General features: G+C 44.5%; 1 protein-coding gene across 1 annotated transcript in view; it reads left to right on the top strand.

Annotated features, from left to right (window-relative positions):
* PPP1R37 (protein phosphatase 1 regulatory subunit 37) overlaps nt 1–18,532 on the top strand; it is a 69,464-nt gene that overhangs the window by 42,885 nt on the left and 8,047 nt on the right. Inside the window, exons 7-12 of the mRNA XM_075017769.1 lie at nt 823–978; nt 5,083–5,195; nt 6,444–6,585; nt 10,526–10,692; nt 12,609–13,572; nt 17,533–17,623. Of these exons, the coding sequence (XP_074873870.1) occupies nt 823–978; nt 5,083–5,195; nt 6,444–6,585; nt 10,526–10,692; nt 12,609–13,572; nt 17,533–17,615 (1,625 nt within the window). The 3' untranslated portion in view covers nt 17,616–17,623. The remainder of the gene's footprint in view (nt 1–822; nt 979–5,082; nt 5,196–6,443; nt 6,586–10,525; nt 10,693–12,608; nt 13,573–17,532; nt 17,624–18,532) is intronic.

Consider the following 18,532-nt stretch of genomic DNA (forward strand, 5'->3'; position numbering starts at 1 on the left):
GGGGCGGGTGTTGCTGACGCTTGCATTACAGCCTACAAGTCCACTCAGTCCTACCTCTTGTTCAGGCAGACATTTATTGAGCTAAGTTTGTTTACATTTATGGGTGAGAATGTTGGTTCTTATTTACAGTGTCACCTGAAAGTGGGAACAGATGTTTGCATGGTACTCATGTGGCCGGCATTGCTAGGCATTTATGTGCCTATGATACCTAGATTTCGGGGGCAAAGCCGATTGGCATGATTTGCCATGTGTTTTTACAGCTGTGAATTTGGTCGGGCCCTAATCATAGGAGGCTCCTGCAACCCATGGCCGCAGAGCCAGCATCTGAGGCAGTGGCAGCCCTCCCTTCCCAATGCTCTGGCTCCACTACTTCCCCAGGTGTCTGTTCCTTGTGTCCCTTCCAGTTACCCCATGTTCTCTGACTGCTGCTCCCTGATCTTCCTGGTTACCTCCATAGGACTTAGTCTTGAAGTTCTGATTGGGTGGGCCTTTAGGCTCATCCTCGCCCAGTCTTTGGCTGGCGTATTGTAAGAAAATTGCCTAACATAAGAGGTTATGAGCACTATGAGTGGCCTATAGGGGTGTGTGTTTATCTGCAGCATGCAACTGAGCTAAGCCTGCAATACATGGCCTTGCATGCCATGCAGGAGGCATTCATGAGTTGTTAGTAGTGGGATAAACATGCAGACCCAAAGCATGAAACCTGAAATTACATGTACTTTGGTGTCTTGTGGGTCTACAGACAAGTGCTCTGCTCTGTGGCCTTTTGTTCTGTAGCTGTTACAATGGCTGAAGTGTAATTTTCTGCTCTTTGCTTTTTAGCAACGGCTCTGAAAATGAACATGAACCTACGGGAACTGTATCTAGCTGACAACAAACTGAATGGACTGCAGGATTCTGCTCAGCTTGGCAATCTGCTAAAATTTAATTGTTACATACACATATTGGACCTGAGGAACAACCACATCCTAGATTCAGGTGGGGGATCCTCCTGCGTTATCCTGTTTCATATCGCTGACAAATTTTGCCAGAGAGAGAACCACATTTCATAGGTTCTCAGCTGAAAACAGAAAATTGTAATGGCTCTTATGGCACACTCCAACCCAGGTTAGAACACTTACTCTTTAAAAGCTAGCTAAGCCTTCATTCATTTCTCATTCTGAATATTTTCCTTTGTCTTTCATTTAAAGAGTGACTGTCCACCCCACCCCCAGTACTGTCTTTAAAAAAGATAGTGACTGTCTAGGAAATCCTCAGACTTTAGACAATGAAGATGTTAATTTGAACTCTTTAACTTGAGGTGGAACATGGCACATTAGTCTCCAGCCTCTACTTCCTTTGGGAACGCAGGGAGAGCTGATGCTGCTCTTATCTCTGAAACACAACACAAGTCCCATTCAGGAACTGAGCAGCACCAGCAGGCTGGAAGGAAAAGTCCGTTCGACTGAAATTATGTCTCTGTAAGTACCATCTTCTCTTTCCACCAGGTCAGGAGAGAGTGTGATTTTGAGCAAGAGGGCAAAGGCCTGGGGCTGCTTGAATACCTTGACAGAGAAATAGTAAAAAGCTGGCTTGCTGGAACTCTTCTTGTGCTTTTCTGACGAGTTCTGCTGTATATGGTAGCAAGGAGCTCTTGCTGTCAGATGAAGGTGGAGGTGGGGGCTGAGCAATTTCAAAATCTGATCTCAAATTGGGAGTTGAAATAAAAGGTGGGGTTTTTGTTTTTGTTTTTTGTTTTTTAAGCAGTTAAGCATTTTTAAAGGATTATGGTAGTGTAAGGCCATGTCTAAACTACTCCCATGCCAGCAAAACATAAGTCGCTCAGGTGTGAAAATAGATACCCCAAGCGACATAAGCTTTGCTGAACTAAGTACTGCACACATGATCACTTATACTGGTGAGAGAGGTTCTCCTGCTAACATAGAAATTTCATGCCCTGACTCTTGGCATCCTTAATGATGTCTGCTGCCAACTGTTTTTCCCAATTGGTGGTATTAATATGCTGCAGTTTAGCAAACAGCATTTGGTAAGTTACGTGCTGCAAGCAGATAATCTCCATATTACACATGCATTAAACCCCTGTGCCAAATGTCACATTGGATACCTGTGTGAGCACTGGGTTTAGCTGGATGTAGGTTTTATCCAGTGCACCCAGGGCCTGCTAGGAAAACAAACCTGTTTGTAAAGCCCTGTGTGGAATGGGGCTGCTAATACCCACAGACGAGTAGGAGGGCACTGGTGGCCTCAGTCGAGAGCTGTTGCAGTTGAAAGGTGTGAAAGCAAAATATTTTCTATTATGGGATATACAAGTTTTACTTCCAGTTCTTTGTGCATCATAGAAGATACAGGGTGAAAGAGACCTCAGGAAGTCACCTAGTCCAACCACCTGCTCACAGCAGGACCAACCCCAATTAAGTCGCTGGAGTTTAGAGTCCTGAACTCTGGAGTGCCTTCAGAGCTTTGATTTAGTTAGTTTTGGTTGCATGTCATTAGGGAGATGCTGGGTATGTCTTCACTATGGGAAAGATGGACACTGCCATGGTCGATATTCTGGAGTGTGAGTTGGTGTGTTGCCTATTAGGCACACTAAAGCGAATGCAGAGGCCACTCCCATCAGTGCTAGTACTCTTGCTCCTCAGTTGTGGTAAGGGAAGTGCTCCCGTCGACTTCCCGCATTGGAGACAGTGTGGAAATTTGAACTAAGGTTTGACTCCAGCTACATAGTTAACATAGTTGGAGTTGCGTATCTTAATTTCAACCTTCCCCTTTAATGTAGACCTCGCCTGAGGCTGCAGCTGATGTTCCATTACTAGCCCTATTGTGACAGCACACCTTGGGATTGCCCTTCAACTGTTAAGATGAAGGGAACTGTAGGCTTGCATTCTGTGGCCAATGTAAGCATGAAGTCTATTTTCATTAAGTGTGTTTTTTCCAAAGTGTGAGAGTAGAATAAGACCGCCTGAGGTTTTCACAGAAGAGAAATAATGCCCATGTGATTCTTTTTCCTCAACTGTCTGTGTCTGAATGAACAACAGGAAGTCCTGTGGCACCTTATGAACTAGCAGATATTTTGGAGCATAAGTTTTCGTGGGCAAAGACCCGCTTCATCAGATGCTACCTCTCTGATACTGTGTCTGAATGCTGACTTAGAAGTCAGAAGGTTCTTACACTACACACACACATTTGAACACACAGTTCTGAATGTTGTCAGTATTTCTGGAGAAAGAAACTAATGTTTCAGAGTTAGGCAGGGAAGCTAGGCTACCACGTAAGTGTTTATCGGCAACAAATCCATTTATCGTCTGAAGTTCTTCTGCCAGCATTTGTCCATGTGTGTAGTGCTCTCAATGCACCTGTGCCCTCTGTGTGAGATCAGACTGTTTCACCTAGTAGTGTTCACTGGGGCTGTTCCAGGGCCTGTATGTCCTCCTGTCATTTGAGCCTATAAAGAACAGAGTGGGCCCAACCATCTGTCAGTTTCTTCTTACCATGTGTGGCAGTGAGACAGAACCCTGACGGGGTCTGCCCGCTTTTCTCTGCACTGCACTAGTTTATAGTGGAGTGTTTGTATGTCGTCTTGGCTGTTGAAAACACACACACAAACCTTTTGTTTTAGTCACATTCTAGTTCTTGACTAAATGTGCATCCCAGTCTCTCTGCATACAAGGGCCTCAGCAAAGTTGCAGAAACAAAACATGGGGTTTAAAACCTGTCCCTTGTGTGAAGCTTCCATGCTACTTGACAATGGGTACTCAAGTGCCTCTGGTACTTCAGAGAAGGACATATTCCTGAGCAGTGTGCCGTATGTCAGTTCTTCTATAAGCAAACTCAGAAAGATAGAGAAGTTCGCTTAAAATTGCTCCTCCTGGAGCACTATATAAATTTCTTGGATTTTGAAAGGAAGGACACAGGATGTTCTCGGTCCTCTGGTCATCCTCTCTGAGTACCCTGGTGAGCTGATATTTTTACCCTGAGTACTGGGGCTATGTCAATGAAAAGGACCCAGTTGCCTGCCTTCATGTCAGCTCCTCTGACTTCTGTTAGGGAAGACCACAACCAGAGTGTACAGTAGGGGTATAAGCCATGCTGCACGAGACTCCCAAGTGACCCTCTTAAGCTCAACAGCAAGCAGCAGTCAGTGGCCTAAGAAAGGTTCTTCTGGAGCCCCACTGCCAATGCTCCCTCTAATTTTCTCCATCCCTGGGCAGAATACATTCTGTTACTCACTGAGGCAGGTGCTGATGTGCACCTCTGGTAGAAACTCATGCCGCCAGCTGCGGGTACTGTGCTGATCAGCTGAGTGGCACCTGAATCTCTGCTGGATGGCCACCCTAGCGCTCAGCTTACAAGGAACACTGCCCTGGATTGACATTAGAGAATGGTGGCAGCATACACTATGCATGTTTGTGTAGCAACAACTTCAAAACAGTATTCTTGGTAGCTTGTGTGTTGTTACCCAGTGTATATGGGGTACAGAGTGGTTTTGGGGCCTGGTACAAGAGCTGCCTCTCCGTAAGAGGCCGAGGGTAGTGATAACTAAGCTGTCAGCTGCTCTGTAATTGGTATGACAGGTCAAGATTTCCAGAGCAGGCTTCACCCTCTACCCAGTCAGCACATCCCCCGTCACAGAACGGCCCTAATGAATGGGGCCAGGCTGTGGCTGGAGATTGTGCCTACTGCCATGTATGGGGCATGGGCAGGGAGTAGAGTTCCCTCTTTTTTTTTTTTTTTTTTTTTTTTTTGCTCTTTCATAGGAGGATAAAGGTTTGAATTTTTAATTTAAAAAAAAAAACCAAAAACTGTGTTGAGAGAAACTTCCATTGTAGCAACCTCGCTGCTTACAATGAATGAGATGTTTCTGCATGCTGTTGCCTGTCATGTTCTCCTGATCCAGCAGAGTGTGTGAGGCTCTAGTTGGGTGGCTTAGTGATGGCAACTTTGAAGCCTGTGCAAAAGAAGGAATTAGATAAGACAAGAAAAGTGTTATGTATATTCACTGCGTTGGCATCGTGACTCTTTGAAGTGCTAACCTGTAAAATGTGGAAAGCCCCTGAATAAATCCACTCTGATTCTGTTTTACAGGCTTGGCTTACATCTGTGAGGGCCTAAAGGAGCAACGGAAAGGGCTGGTCACTCTGGTTTTGTGGAATAACCAGCTGACGCACACTGGCATGGCTTACATGGGGGTGACTTTGGTGAGTAAATTTCAGGGGGAGAAGTGGCTTTTGAAGGTTCCTTGTTTAATAAATAGTTTGAGGCCCAACCTGGGAGCCTATGGAGAGGAGAGGAAGATAAACTGTCCAATTTGCTTTTCTTACAGGTCAGGCGTGGGCAAGATAGGGCCTGTGGGCCACATCTGGTCCATGTGCTTCATCTGGCCCAGATACTATTGATATTCTGCTGGCAGGTACTGGGAGCCATAGCCTTTTTAAATAAAAACAAAAAAGCGGTCAAGTAGCACTTTAAAGACTAACAAAATAATTTATTAGGGGATGAGCTTTCGTGGGACAGACCCACTTCTTCAGACCATAGCCAGACCAGAACAGACTCAATATTTAAGGCACAGAGAACCAAAAATAGTAACCACTAGTCTCAGGAACCCCAGGTGGCAGCTAGGCAGTTCAGTAGCAGCAGGGCTGGGAGCCCCCAGCCCTATAAATTACTGCTATTTAAAAAGCCCATGGGCCTGGCCCCCACTGCTACATTGGAATATAAACAGTATGTCAGCCAGATGCAGCCCCACACAGGATCCAGCCTGCGGGCGATATCTTGGCTAGTCCCTTCAATAGTGAGATTTTTCACTAATAAGAAAGATGTGGCTCCTGACACCTTTGCAAAATAGGTGGAGAGGCCCCCCTGCAAGAAAAAAATATTGCCCACCCCTGTTACAGATGAATGTTCTAGAGCTGGGCAACATCGTTCTGCAGTAGCTCAGAAAACGACTGACTGTTCAATGTTTGCAGAGTGGGTGGATGCAAATGTTCTTGTGCCTCTGTATGAAGTGTGCTTCTGTTGCATAAAATGAGAGCATTAATGCAGCGCATTGGAGGGCTCTGGGCAAGCAGCCTTTCAGAGCAGGAGGATACCTGTCACACTGGGGAGGCAGCATTTGCAAGGATGGGAGACCACCATTTACCTGCTGATCTTTGTTCACCTCTGCCCAGTTGGTTGGTTCTCTTGAGTACCTCCAGGCCTAGCTTTTCCTGCTTTCAGCCCCACCTTTTTGCTTTCTCTTTTCCTTCTCTCCTGATTTTTCTTAGGCCACGTCTACACTAGACCTTAGTCAATTGTAGATACACAATTCCAGCTACGGCAATTCCGTGCCAATTGGTAAGGGCCAAAGATGGTCACTGAGCTGTGGTTGCTAGGTGTTAATGTTTCAGTGATGACACTTTATGGTATTATATATCCCTTTCACTTCATTTTTCTGCTTTCATCCACAGCCTCATACGCAGAGTTTGGAGACCCTGAACCTTGGTCACAATCCAATAGGGAACGAAGGTGTTCGTAATTTGAAGAATGGACTCATTGGAAACCGCTCTGTGCTCCGATTAGGATTGGCTTCTACAAAACTAACATGCGAGGGTAAAAGACTTTCCATAGTTTTGAGGGTTCATTACTCTCCAGGTTATCAGTCCTTGAAGGCCCTGACCCTTTTGTCATTATTTAGAGTGCAAAGTTGCAGGAATAGTTTCACCATTGGCTTTTGTGATATCAGAATATATTGTGATGCATAGGAAGATTGTGGAATCTCCATCACTGGAGAAATTTAAGAGCAGGTTAGATAAACATCTGTGAGGGATGATCTAGATGGTGCTTGGCTCTACTGTGATAGCAGGGGACTGGACTTGATGACTTCTTGAGGCCCCTTCCTATTCTAGGATTCTATGATAGACATATAGGGCTGGAGGAGACCAAGAGAAAGCGATCAGGCCCTGCTCTGAGAGCTGAGGCAGGGCCAAGTAAACCTAGACCATCCCTGTGGTATCTTCTTGAATTGTCCAGTTGCATGCGTTGGCGTTTTTGGAGATGACTGAAGCAAAATAGGCACTGAGCAGCTCTGCCCTCCGATCATCGTCTTCTACCTTCTCACTTCTCCATTGAGCAGTGGAGACCATAACATTCCTGATTGTTTTTGTTTGTCCAACGTATTCTCAGAGCGCCCTTCTTGATGTCTTTAACTTCCTGGACAGCAGTAACTCATTCCTTGCCTTGGTTTTCCTGATGTTGTCCATACACACTCATGCTATTCCTGGGTATGCTCTTGGTGATATACCTCTTCTTCCATTTCCGGTATGTGTCTGTTACGGTTTTAGATAGCTAAAAATCTCTTTGTGCAGCCAGACTGGCCTCCTGTGCCCTTTACCTTTCCTCTGTATCAGAATAGCTTGATGTTGAGCCTCTAGTCTTTACATCTTTTAGACACTTCCAGCCTCCTTTGGCAGCTTTTCTTTCTAATTGCTCTTTTAATGGGCCCTTGCCTGTTATTTCTCTGAGTTGGTTGAAATCCGCCTTCCTGAAGTCGAGTATTCTTGTTATGTTTTGAAGAGGAAACATGCAGAGTATTTTTAATCTTTTTGATAGGTCAGGGTTTTTCAAAATCTTTGTCCTTTTTGTTGCTCTCTCTCTTTGACACTCTAATTGCTTTCATGTGGCACAGTACTCCAGATGAGGCCCTACCAGTGCCAAGTGCTTCGGGAGGGATGACCAGAACAGGGCAATTGCAAGTGATCTCCAGACCCTTTTATATTCCTGGTCCTGTCACCCCCTTGTTCTCTGGGAGTTCTCCCATTAGAAAAAGAAATGGATGATGACCTCTTGGTTTCTTTCATTTCAGTGTAGGGCTCTCTGCTACACCCTTACACTAAACCTGCCTTTTAAAGGGGCAGGGATGATACTCCATGATTTCACCAGTCCTTCTGGGAATGACCCCGTATGCTGTTTGCTATCCTGTATAGGCCTTAATGGCCATGTTAGGATCCCTGGGCAGCGTATCATTGGCACTTGTCTCTAGGTCTCCTACCCTAGCCTACTGAAATGATAGGGTGATCCAAGCTTCTCTTCCCCAACAGCCGAAGAAGCATTTGAGATGAAGGAATTCATTGCAGACAAGCCCTCTTAGCCTGCCATCTCATCCTCTTTCCTGGATGAACTCTGATGGCTCATCCAACTCTGGATCTGATTTTTTTTTGCTATTCACAGAATCTTGTTAAGTGGGTGGCAGACTCTTTCTCCAGGTGCTTCTTGAGGATTCTGGGAAATCCAAACACATACCAGCGACAGCTACCCCCACTTGTAGGAAGGTTGACACAAGGTATTATGGCCTCTCTAAGGACTCAATTTCTTGTCTTGCACCCACCTTCCAAGTTTCTGGCATTGAGGTGATGAACAAGGAGGCAAAAAACCCACTATTATAAATCTACTCCATACTATTGAGACCAAAAGCTCCTGGACCTCCTGGGAAAGCAGGCTTACTTATTGGCTGGGCTGCAGTTTCATATTGCAAATTACCAAGCATTGATTGCCAGTTAGGACTTTACCAGCTTCATGAAATGGGTGTCATTTTATTGAGCACCTTTCCCCAGATCAAAGAAAACAATTCCAGACCACTGTCGCTGAGGGACAGTGGCTGGCAAAAACATCTCTTCAGATAGTGCTTGATGCTACTGACACTGCAGTTCGTTCCATATATCCGGGGGTGCTGATGCATAGGGGTTCCTGACTGCAACTGTATGGCTTCCCGCGGAAGTTCAGAATGTGCTTGAGAGTCTCGTGTTTGATAATGAAAATTGTTTGGCGAGAGCACTGGCAAGTTTAAAAATTCCAGGGCCGCTTTATGCTCATTAAGTATCTTTACTCCTGCAAACAAACAGAAGTTCAGCACTACTGAGGACTGATCTGTACTCACCAGAAGATCGACCGTGGAAAGATCGATCTTCTGAAGTTTGATTTTTCTGCGTCTGTTAAGTTGCGGCAAAATTGACTTCTCTGGCCTCGGCTTTCGACCCCTGTGCTCCATCCTATTGCATAGCATAAGGGACGTTCATGTGAGACTGTCGAGCCCTGGACTACACTAGGGAAGAAAATCGATTTCTGATATTTTGATTCTAGCTATGCTAATGGCATAGCTAGAACTGCATATCTGAAATTGACTTTCTTCCTTAGTGTAGATTTGCTCTGATGCTACTTGAAGAAAAAATGATTGCTCCCCTTATGCAGTTACTGGGGTTGTTAGAGATGTATGTCTCTGAGTGCTCCGCTATCTGCTCTTTTTCTCTGCTTTGGAGTTTCTTCTGAGACTTGCAGAAGGAACTGGGGGTGTGATTTACCCGCACAGCTTAACATAGCCTTGGTACAAGACACGAAGATATTAATGGCATATGTGCAGGCCAAAGGAACACTGCTAAAGAAAATCTCTGCTCAGGAGTCAGTTCAGTCAGGAGTCTAAGTTCATGTCTGCATTAGCCCAAATCTTTGAAATGGCCATTTCAAAGATTACTAATGAGGCACTGAAATACATATTCTGCGTGTCATTAGCATGCCGCCGGCAGCTCTCCTTGGATTTAGAAGTTGGTGGGGTCCTTTCGAAAAGGAGCCCCATCTGGATGAGCCATGCGGCAGCGAGACGCAGCAATTTTGAAGTGCCAAGGCCGCCGGCATGCTAACGAGGTATTTCAGCGCCTCATTAGTAATCTTTGAAATGGCCACTTTCAAAATTTGGGCTAGTGTAGACATAGCCTAAGAGTGGAGCTCCCCTGATTGGAGCAGTGGGTGGTGCTGGTGGACATCTCAAAGAACTGCAGCTGGAGAGGATGAGTAACTTCTTAAAGTCTTAGATACAGGCCCTTCCACGAAGATCCTATGATCTAGTTGCTCGTGAAGCACTTATATGTTTTGGAATCTGTGCAATAACTACTTGCATGTATGAATGAGTTTTTTCTAAACTGTAATTCGATGGGAATATGGAAATTGTCAGTTGCCATGTTAGAGTGATACAGCTCCTTTCATCTGAAAGGATTCAAGTCTATTTAAACTGTACATACAGGAAACACTTGAGTCCTCTCTGAAATGCAGGTATTTCTGGTTTAGAAACCATCTGGTTTAACAATGCCTAAAAGAACACTTGGATTTAGGATAGGAAGTAAACATTACCATCTCCATACTGCAGCAATTGGTGGAATGCAAGAAGGTAAAATGGCATTATTAAATAGAAGTACAGCAGAACATCACAGCTAGTAGCCTGACTTGGCAGAAAGTGCCTTGGGGTGCTTTATTTCTCAGTGCCCAGGATGTTGTATTTTCAGTTAATTGAAAACAAGTAGTTAATGCTTAGGCTTTTGTAGAGCAGATTGTTACAATAGCAAGAATCTGGACAAATCTCTGTAATGGGAAGTGGGCCCCTTCTCCCGAAGCCTTGTCAGAAGTACACAAGTCAGATCCTTTCCTTGTTTATGGGTAGCATGCTGTGAGCCAGTTTGTTTTCCGTTGTCATGGTTTGTCATCAGAGGTCTGTCTTCCCTTACAGGTGCTGTGGCAGTAGCAGAATTCATTGCAGAGTCTCCAAGGCTCCTTCGATTAGACCTGCGAGAGAATGAGATTAAAACGGGGGGGCTGATGGCGCTGTCCTTAGCACTGAAGGTCAATCATTCTTTGCTCAGGCTGGACTTAGACAGGGAACCAAAAAAGGAGTCTGTAAGTTGCACTGCATTTTTTGTGCATGTGAACTTTCCATGTGATTCTGGACCGATGTTACATATCCGAGAATATTGATTCCCTCTCAAAAGCTACACACCATAACCAAGCCCATTCCTATAAACAGCCAAATCAGAAACCTCCCAAACTCACTGCCCTAATGCTGACCCACCAGAGAAAGTTCTGAGCATGTGTTTTAGTTGGCACAGTTGCTCCCCAGAGTCATTGTGCCTGGCTAGCTCATCTGCCATAGCAACATGTTGAAGATAGACCAGTCCTTTGGCACATTCACCTGGGGCTTGTTACTTTGAAACCATCCAAAAACTCTGTGTCACATCACATAATATGTCATGGTATGGTAGTGGGGTCTTAACTAAGCCGATGACAGTGCCTTTTGAGTCACTTGATGCCTTTCAGCTCAGGCTTCCAATGTGCAAAATCATTTTCTTGGTGGCGTTTGACTCTGCTCACACAATAAATGAGCTTGCTGCAGAGTCTGGTGACTGCAAATCCTCCAGTGGGTCATTTCATGGTAATTGAGGTAGTTAATCATTCTGCCAAATTTTCCCATATCCGTGTACCTGTCCAGATTTTCCTCTTCACAAATTGTTTAAAAAAAGTCCTTTTGGATTCTTATCTTCTCCCGATAATGTCACTCAGGCAGTCCACTGAATTTTCCTCAGGTAACACTCCCACTGTAGTTACTGCTATCTGAGAAAGCCATGGATCTAAATGGTTGAGAGACCCTCCCTTACTGTAAGGGTGTAGTGGGGCTCATTGTGTATGGCAAAAGTCTGCTGCAGCAGACTTGACTTCTTACATCTGGGAAATTTTCAAGGCAGACTCAGCAGGAATTCTTTGTAGCAGTCAGCAAACACCACTGCTGAGATTCATAGGCTCCAAGGGACCATTGCAATCGTCTCATCTGACCTCCTGCATAATACAGGTCACAGAAGTTGATTAGGCCTCTAGATAGGAATCCAATTGGCTCGCTTAGAATTTTTATGACTGAGACATATCCAGGCTAAGGTGATCTTTCACTATTTTCAGCTAAGGCTTGACCTGTGCTAGGCAGGTTAGTCGATTGCAGATATGCAATTTCTAGCTGTGGCAGTTGTGTAGCTAGAATTGACTTATCACCAGTGGACTTATCTGGCCATCCTTGCTGAGGAAGGTCGACAGTTTCTTCCATCAATAGCAAGGAGTACAGGGGTTGATTACCAGCCTCCAATAGGCTGATTTCATGCATCTCTTCCATGCGTGTGAAATCTAACCCTGGAAAATTGACCCTGAGCAGGTCAGTCTTCCAGGAAATACAGGTGGGGCCTCATTTTTGGAATACTTTTATGATCTTCTTTCCTGTTTCTCTGGGAAGTCTCTCTCAGTATAACTATAGCCTTCATATAACTTTGATATACGCCATGTATCTTTTAATGCTGGATGACCACTTACCATGGGTGTGACTAAGTTTCTCATGGTCCCATAAACTGTTTACAGCCAACAGTCCTGGCTCTCAGTGTTGTGTGTTGCTTGGCTGTAATTTACCCCTAAATGTTGCAGAAGAGCCTAATAACAAGTGGAAGTGTTGGTAATGCGTTAGACAGTATCAGCCTCCCGTGGTTCAGCAAATTCTCTCGTTTGGCACCAGTCAGGTCCTGAGGGTGCCAGATGAGCGAGGTTCAGTCTATGCATTCAAATGCAGTAAATATGTTGTTAAGTTTCTTAATTAGTTACCCACCCAAACAGAGTTAAAGGTTTAAGGCTGTTCCCCTGTTCTCCGTGGAAGCAATTGGAAAGCCTGTAAAGTTGGTGCAGAAATCAATGCTGTTGTAAGATTGAGTCCTGCTGAGAGCACTGTAAATAGTTTAGGATTTAGTGTAACCACAGTTTCCACAGTGTTTCTCTCCCTCTTGCAGGTGAAGAGTTTTATTGAAACACAGAAGGCTCTTTTAGCTGAAATCCAAAATGGTTGCAAGCGCAATTTTATTCTGGCCAAAGAGAAAGAGGAGAAAGAACAGAAGCTGCAGCAATCTGCCTCCATGCCAGAAATCACCATCACCGAGGCGATTGAGGAGGGACCTGTGGGAGACAACCAGGCTGATGACTCAGCAGCTGCACCTGAAGGAGAAGTGGAGGAGACTTTGGTGTCTGACGAGATCAGGCCTCCAGAGCAGGCGATAAACAGTGACAAAGATGGGGTGACCTTTTCAGACTCTGATACAGATGATGAGGTGGACGCTGGGTTAGAGACTAAAGATCTCAGCAAATCACAACATGATTCTCTTCATGTAGCTAATGCACCCATGACATTTCTTTATCCTGAAAAGGCGCAGGATGCACTTAGCTCAGAGGACACAACTGCACCTTCCAATGTTGCTGAAGAAACAAAGGGCGAGTCCACAGCCATGGGAAATATGGGGACTGTTGGAGACTCTCAGGCACATGCTAACTCTCCAGGAAATGAGAGGAGAATTTCTGTTTCCAGTCCTGGGAGAGGTCATAAAATCTTCGTTGTGACACGAGTGGAAAATCTACCAGAGAAGACAGCAGAAAACACTACACAGCTGGCGGAGAATGTCAGTGACCTGCAAGGCAATGCAGTGAAACAGTCTAAACTGATCGCTCAGACCTTTCCTGCGAAAACTGAATTCTTGGACTTGCAAACGAATGGGACTGTCTCCCAGTTGGCAGCCATTTTGGAAAATGCATCCTCAGCTGGAAGCCCTGGGTGGGTTTCAGAAAAGATGAACTCTGGGCCGTGCGAGAATGCAGTCCATGAAACTTCACTCCCTAATGGGCTAAAGGCAGAATTTGTTTGTGCACTACCAGAGACCTCCTCAGGGAGTGATGTGAAAATGGGGAGCTATGCTGTCGAGCGTGGTAAGAACACATTACATTATTCTAGAATTTTATTCTCTCTTGTGTTGAACCCAAATCTGCAAAATGAAGTGTGTTATGATCTGTTTCCTCACCTCATATTCCTGATTGCCAGTAAAAGAACATTTCAAAAGTCTTGTCTCTTGACATAGTGCAGGATTCTTCCCCACACTATTTTTCTGTGGTATTTAAGCTAGTCTCATTGTGAATATTCCACTACTGTTTCTTGACTTTATTCTGCAATCTGGTAGGTCTCATGCTCAAAAGCTTGAATGGCAGACTGTTACTCCCAGCGATATTCATTAAACGTTTATATGGATGACTCTCACGGTCCCTTCCAATTGCAGTATGGTATGATATTTTTATGTTTAAGGCCAGAAGGAATAACTATGGTCCCCTGATCAGAGGTTGGAGTCACAGGTCAGAAATTCCTGCAGGAAATTATTTTTCCCTTCCATATGAGTGAACACTATCAGTTCCAGTAACTTAGGGATGTTCCATTTTGTGAACTAGGTTGGTGGTTCTCCACGTTAACACAGCCAGATTCCATTTCTGCAGGAGAAAAATGTTTTGGGGACCCCCCCCGACATCTACCCTCCAGGGGGAAGATAGTGTTTCCTTCCCATCCCTTCTTAACTGGTTCACAGTCACCCCAAGAGCTGAGGGATCATTTTGTTGAAGAAGCCATCTGGTGCTAGTTTAATTTAAAGACTCCAAATCACCACTTGTCTTAATCAGCTGTTTCCATGGTTACTGATTTATGTCCTCTTAAACAGTTTTCCTTCTGCTTTGGGCTTATGCCCTTCAAATAAAGGTGCCATAGATTTACCAGTCTAGACATGAAGATGCAGTTTGTTACATTGGCCTATTAAGGGTTCCTGAGGATCAAAGTTTGGAAGACACAGTACCAACATTGAACCTCTTGCCTGGCACCCTCAGGGGCTGACCAGCACCAAACTAGAGAATCTGCCAACCCACAGGAGGTCAATATTATTGTTAGCAGGTCTCTCTCATTTCTGTTTTGCCCAAGTAAATGAATGGAATAATGTAACCATGTGCCCTTTCCCAGTTTCGGCGGCAATTCCACCTTTTGCTGTATCAATAGTATGTCGACCCGTTCTTACGCTTAAAAGCATTACATGCTCCCACTGCTTGCTGGGCCCTTAGAACATATATCTGAGGGTAAATTAGAGCTAAATAACAGCACAGAACAGCAAGAGCCAGGACTGGTGCCTGTAAAATTTTGCCTGTCCATGGAAACGCCGCCTCCTGCCATAAGGAGACCTCCAACTATTTAAAATCATGTCTGACCATGGATGTTGCTGGACCAGAGAGTGGCAGATGAAAGCAGTTTAACCTGTAGAAGAGACCTTGTGAACTTTGTTTTGGAGAGACCGCAAAGGAGAATAGTTCTGCAGACTTCTCGGCACACGAACAATACAGACTCCTGCTTTTAGATTCAGAGTGCCTCGATTCAGTCCCTGCAAACCTCCTCCAGGGCATTACTTCAAATGTTGGTCTATATCAGGATTGAACTCAGTGCATTTCAGATGCTTCTCTTCCACAGGGAATATACAGCCCTGTCTGACTATAGTGGTGAGGCCACGTATAGAGACTTGAATCAGCTGTTATTTCTGAGTTTATGGACCAGATCCATTAGGTCAAGCAGTAGTGATGCTGGCTATTACATCCAGGTGTCTAAAGCTCTCTCCCCACAGACAGCTCTCCAGGACGTTGTTACAGTTATTCATTAAACAGTGTTCTCTGCACAGTGCAGAGGACTGGGGCGCACATGTAACGCTGCACTGTAAGACTGCTGCCTCGTTTCTGTAGCAGAGATGCAGGAAACTGAAATCCAGGAGGGAAGTGTTGCGTAGGAGCAGGTAGGTGGTATTACCAATAGACGACGTGTCAGTTCTGCTACCAACACTTTCAAAAGGGCATGTGCAAAATTGGAAACAGTTCTGAAAAGAGCTATGAGAATGTTCCGAGATCTGATAACTTGCCTTTGGAGTGACTCAGGAAGCTGAATCTATTTAGCTTATGTAAAAGCAGGCTAAGAGATTACTTGTTCATGGTCTGGAAGTACCTATGCAGGGAGATTTCTAATAGCAGGATGTCTGCTACCCTCAATTTCCACTTCAAGCCCTTTTTATATAATAGTCTAATCCCTAATTTCCCCTTTTATTTCAAGTTACATCCTCCAACATATTAGCTCTTGTGCATAATAATCTGTTTGAAATTGTATTTAGCGCCATGCACAAAGAAGAGCTTTGCATACCTTGAAAGCTTGTACCACCCAGCAACAGAATTTAGTTGCCTACCTTTTCTATCACGGATTGGGGGGACCGTTATGGTTACAACACTGTAAGAAGCCTTTGAGCTAACAAAGGAGTGACAAGATCCAAGAAAAAATCATCTTTAGAATACATGGGTCTTTTCCAAGGCCTTGAGAAAATTAAAGCTGCCCCCATTAGTTTGATGGTATAGAGATGGAGGGAAAGGAGATGTGTTGGTCACGCCCCATTAATTTAATTTCTGGGCTGGCATTAAAAACAGAATACCCCCATGACTGTGGAGCCTTCACATGTCTTGGATCAGATGCATAGTATTTGGAGGTTCTCAACAAAGCGAATGGGATAAGTACGCAGCTTTCCTGTCCAATTTTGCTACCCTGGAAAAGTACGCTCCCATGCCCCTCCCTAGGCACAAAGTCTGCTGGCACGGACTGGCAGACCTGGCTGCGAAGAAAAGGATTACATAGATGGAAAAACCCTGGGAAAATCTGAATCTTACTTGGGTCAAGTAAAGACTCCAGCAGGAGGCCTGGACGTGAAAGCAGGAGTACAGATCCACACGCTCATTTCTTCTCTCCATAGTACCTTTTGCCTGGCTTGATTTTGGTTTCTTCTTTTGGTTTGGTTTGGTTTGCTTTTTTTTAATGTGCTATGCACAAATGTGCACGGAGTCCTGCAGTTAATAGGTGGGATTCCAAACATTGTAAATATGTCGTCTTTTTCCCTGATGTGTAGTACTCCTGTACTCATGTGACAGGTTGGCATATTACCTAGGACTGGTTTGGTTTATTACAAGAAACAAGTTTTTTTTTTTTTTTAAATGTATTAAACAAAGACAAGATCCTTCAGGACAGCATTCCTAGTGTCACTTGGCTTAAAATGGGAGGCATCGGTATTTTTATTGAATAGAGTTACAATGGCATTACTTTGCAGGAAGTGGGCTCCACATAAGGGTGTTTGGGTGAAGTTGTAGGGCTTGTGGTGTTTAGGAGATGTGGTAAGGAGTTTGGGTTTATTTAGTTTGCAGAAGAGAATTGTGAGGGGTGATTTGATAGCAGTCTTCAACTTCCTGAAGCAGGGCTGTAAAGGGGATGGAGAGAGGCTGTTCTTAACAGCGATGGATGACAGAAGCAGGAACACTAGTTTCAAGTTACAGTAGGCAGGGGAATTCTAGGTTGGATATTAGGAAAAACTATTGCAGTAGGAGGGTGGTGAAGCACTGGAATGAGTTACTTAGAAAGGTGGTGAAATCTACATACCCAAAAGTTTTTAAGTCCCAGCTTGACAAAGTCTTGGCTGAGATGATTTAGTTGGGGTTGATCCTGCTTTGGGCAGGGGACTGGACTTGATGACCTCCTGAGGTCCCTTCCAGCCTTCAGATTCTATGATTGTTTGAGATGATGTAATGGCTGCTTCTGTCATTGAACTCTAGGAGACTCCTAACTAATGATCGCTTAGTCTCTATGCACCAGTCTCTTTTATAAGTTAATACAATGGGAGGGAAACAGCATTCTGTATGAGCATACTCCCAGTCCATCCCAGGCTTCCTAATTTACCTGCACTGCTCATCCCAAGATTGGAGAGTGACGCATTGCTCCTTCCTTAATGAATCTTAATTGGTCTTTAAGGCTGCTGATTAATGAGGTTCTTCCTTGTTTGTTTTCAGAATTAAACTGCTCCAAGAATGAGAAGGAGCTGGAGGAATTGCTCCTAGAAGCAAGTCAAGAGACAGGGCAGGAGCCACTGTGACACTTTAGGTAAGGATGGTTTGCTAGGTTTGAACGGTATTCAGGTCAGTGGTGTAACAGAATCAAGGAGTTCTGAAAGCTGCTGCTGTTGCTGTGATGAAGTGAACAAAGATTTTGTTTTGTTTTCCTCCACCATTGTGTCTATAAAGTCTATAAAGTATTCTGGTGCCAGAATAGCTCTAGGTGGAAGACAGACTGGTGACTGTGGTGTCATCCAGACACAGTCACGCACGTCTCTTGTTAGTGCCTTTTTTGCTTTAAAAAAAGAAAAAGAGGTGTCAGTACTCAGCCAGCTTCCCCTCTCCTCCCTGCAGCTAAGGCACAAAAAAACCCACTGCCTGTAATACTAATAAATCACTACTCAACTTTGGGCCTAGGTCACTCTGACTTCACAACCAAAATATTTTTCCTGTACAAAAAATAATATATGCCTATGTAATTGTCTCAGAATGCGTACACAGAAGGAAGGGGCAGCATTAGAGTTGCACGGGTGCTCATTGTGTTGTTTTCTGACTTCTGAGGGCCTGACTTTACTACTCAAATGTGATGTTTTCCATGCAGTTCTTTGTATACAATTTACATCAGTGATTTTTCCAACCTTCTTTCATTTATGGATCCCGGGAAAAAAAACAAATGGTGTGTAGGCACCTTTGGAAATTTTAGGCATAGTCTGCAGACTCGAGATTGAAAACCACTGTTCAGTGTCATTGACAAACTTTTATGGACCTCTTAGACGTAATCTTGAGGACTCCCAGGAGTCCATAGGGTTGAAAACCACTGATTTATATACATATTATACCTGCGTTTCAAATAACGTGTTAGGACTGTCATCCACTTGTAAAACCTTTGCTGGCGGAGAAGCTATGCAGGCCCTCCTGCTGCCTCCTTTTGAGTTCTGCCCAGCAAGTCCCACTGCAG

This window comes from Carettochelys insculpta, chromosome 22 (genome assembly GCF_033958435.1).
Source record: "Carettochelys insculpta isolate YL-2023 chromosome 22, ASM3395843v1, whole genome shotgun sequence".
NCBI classification, from domain to species: domain Eukaryota; kingdom Metazoa; phylum Chordata; order Testudines; family Carettochelyidae; genus Carettochelys; species Carettochelys insculpta.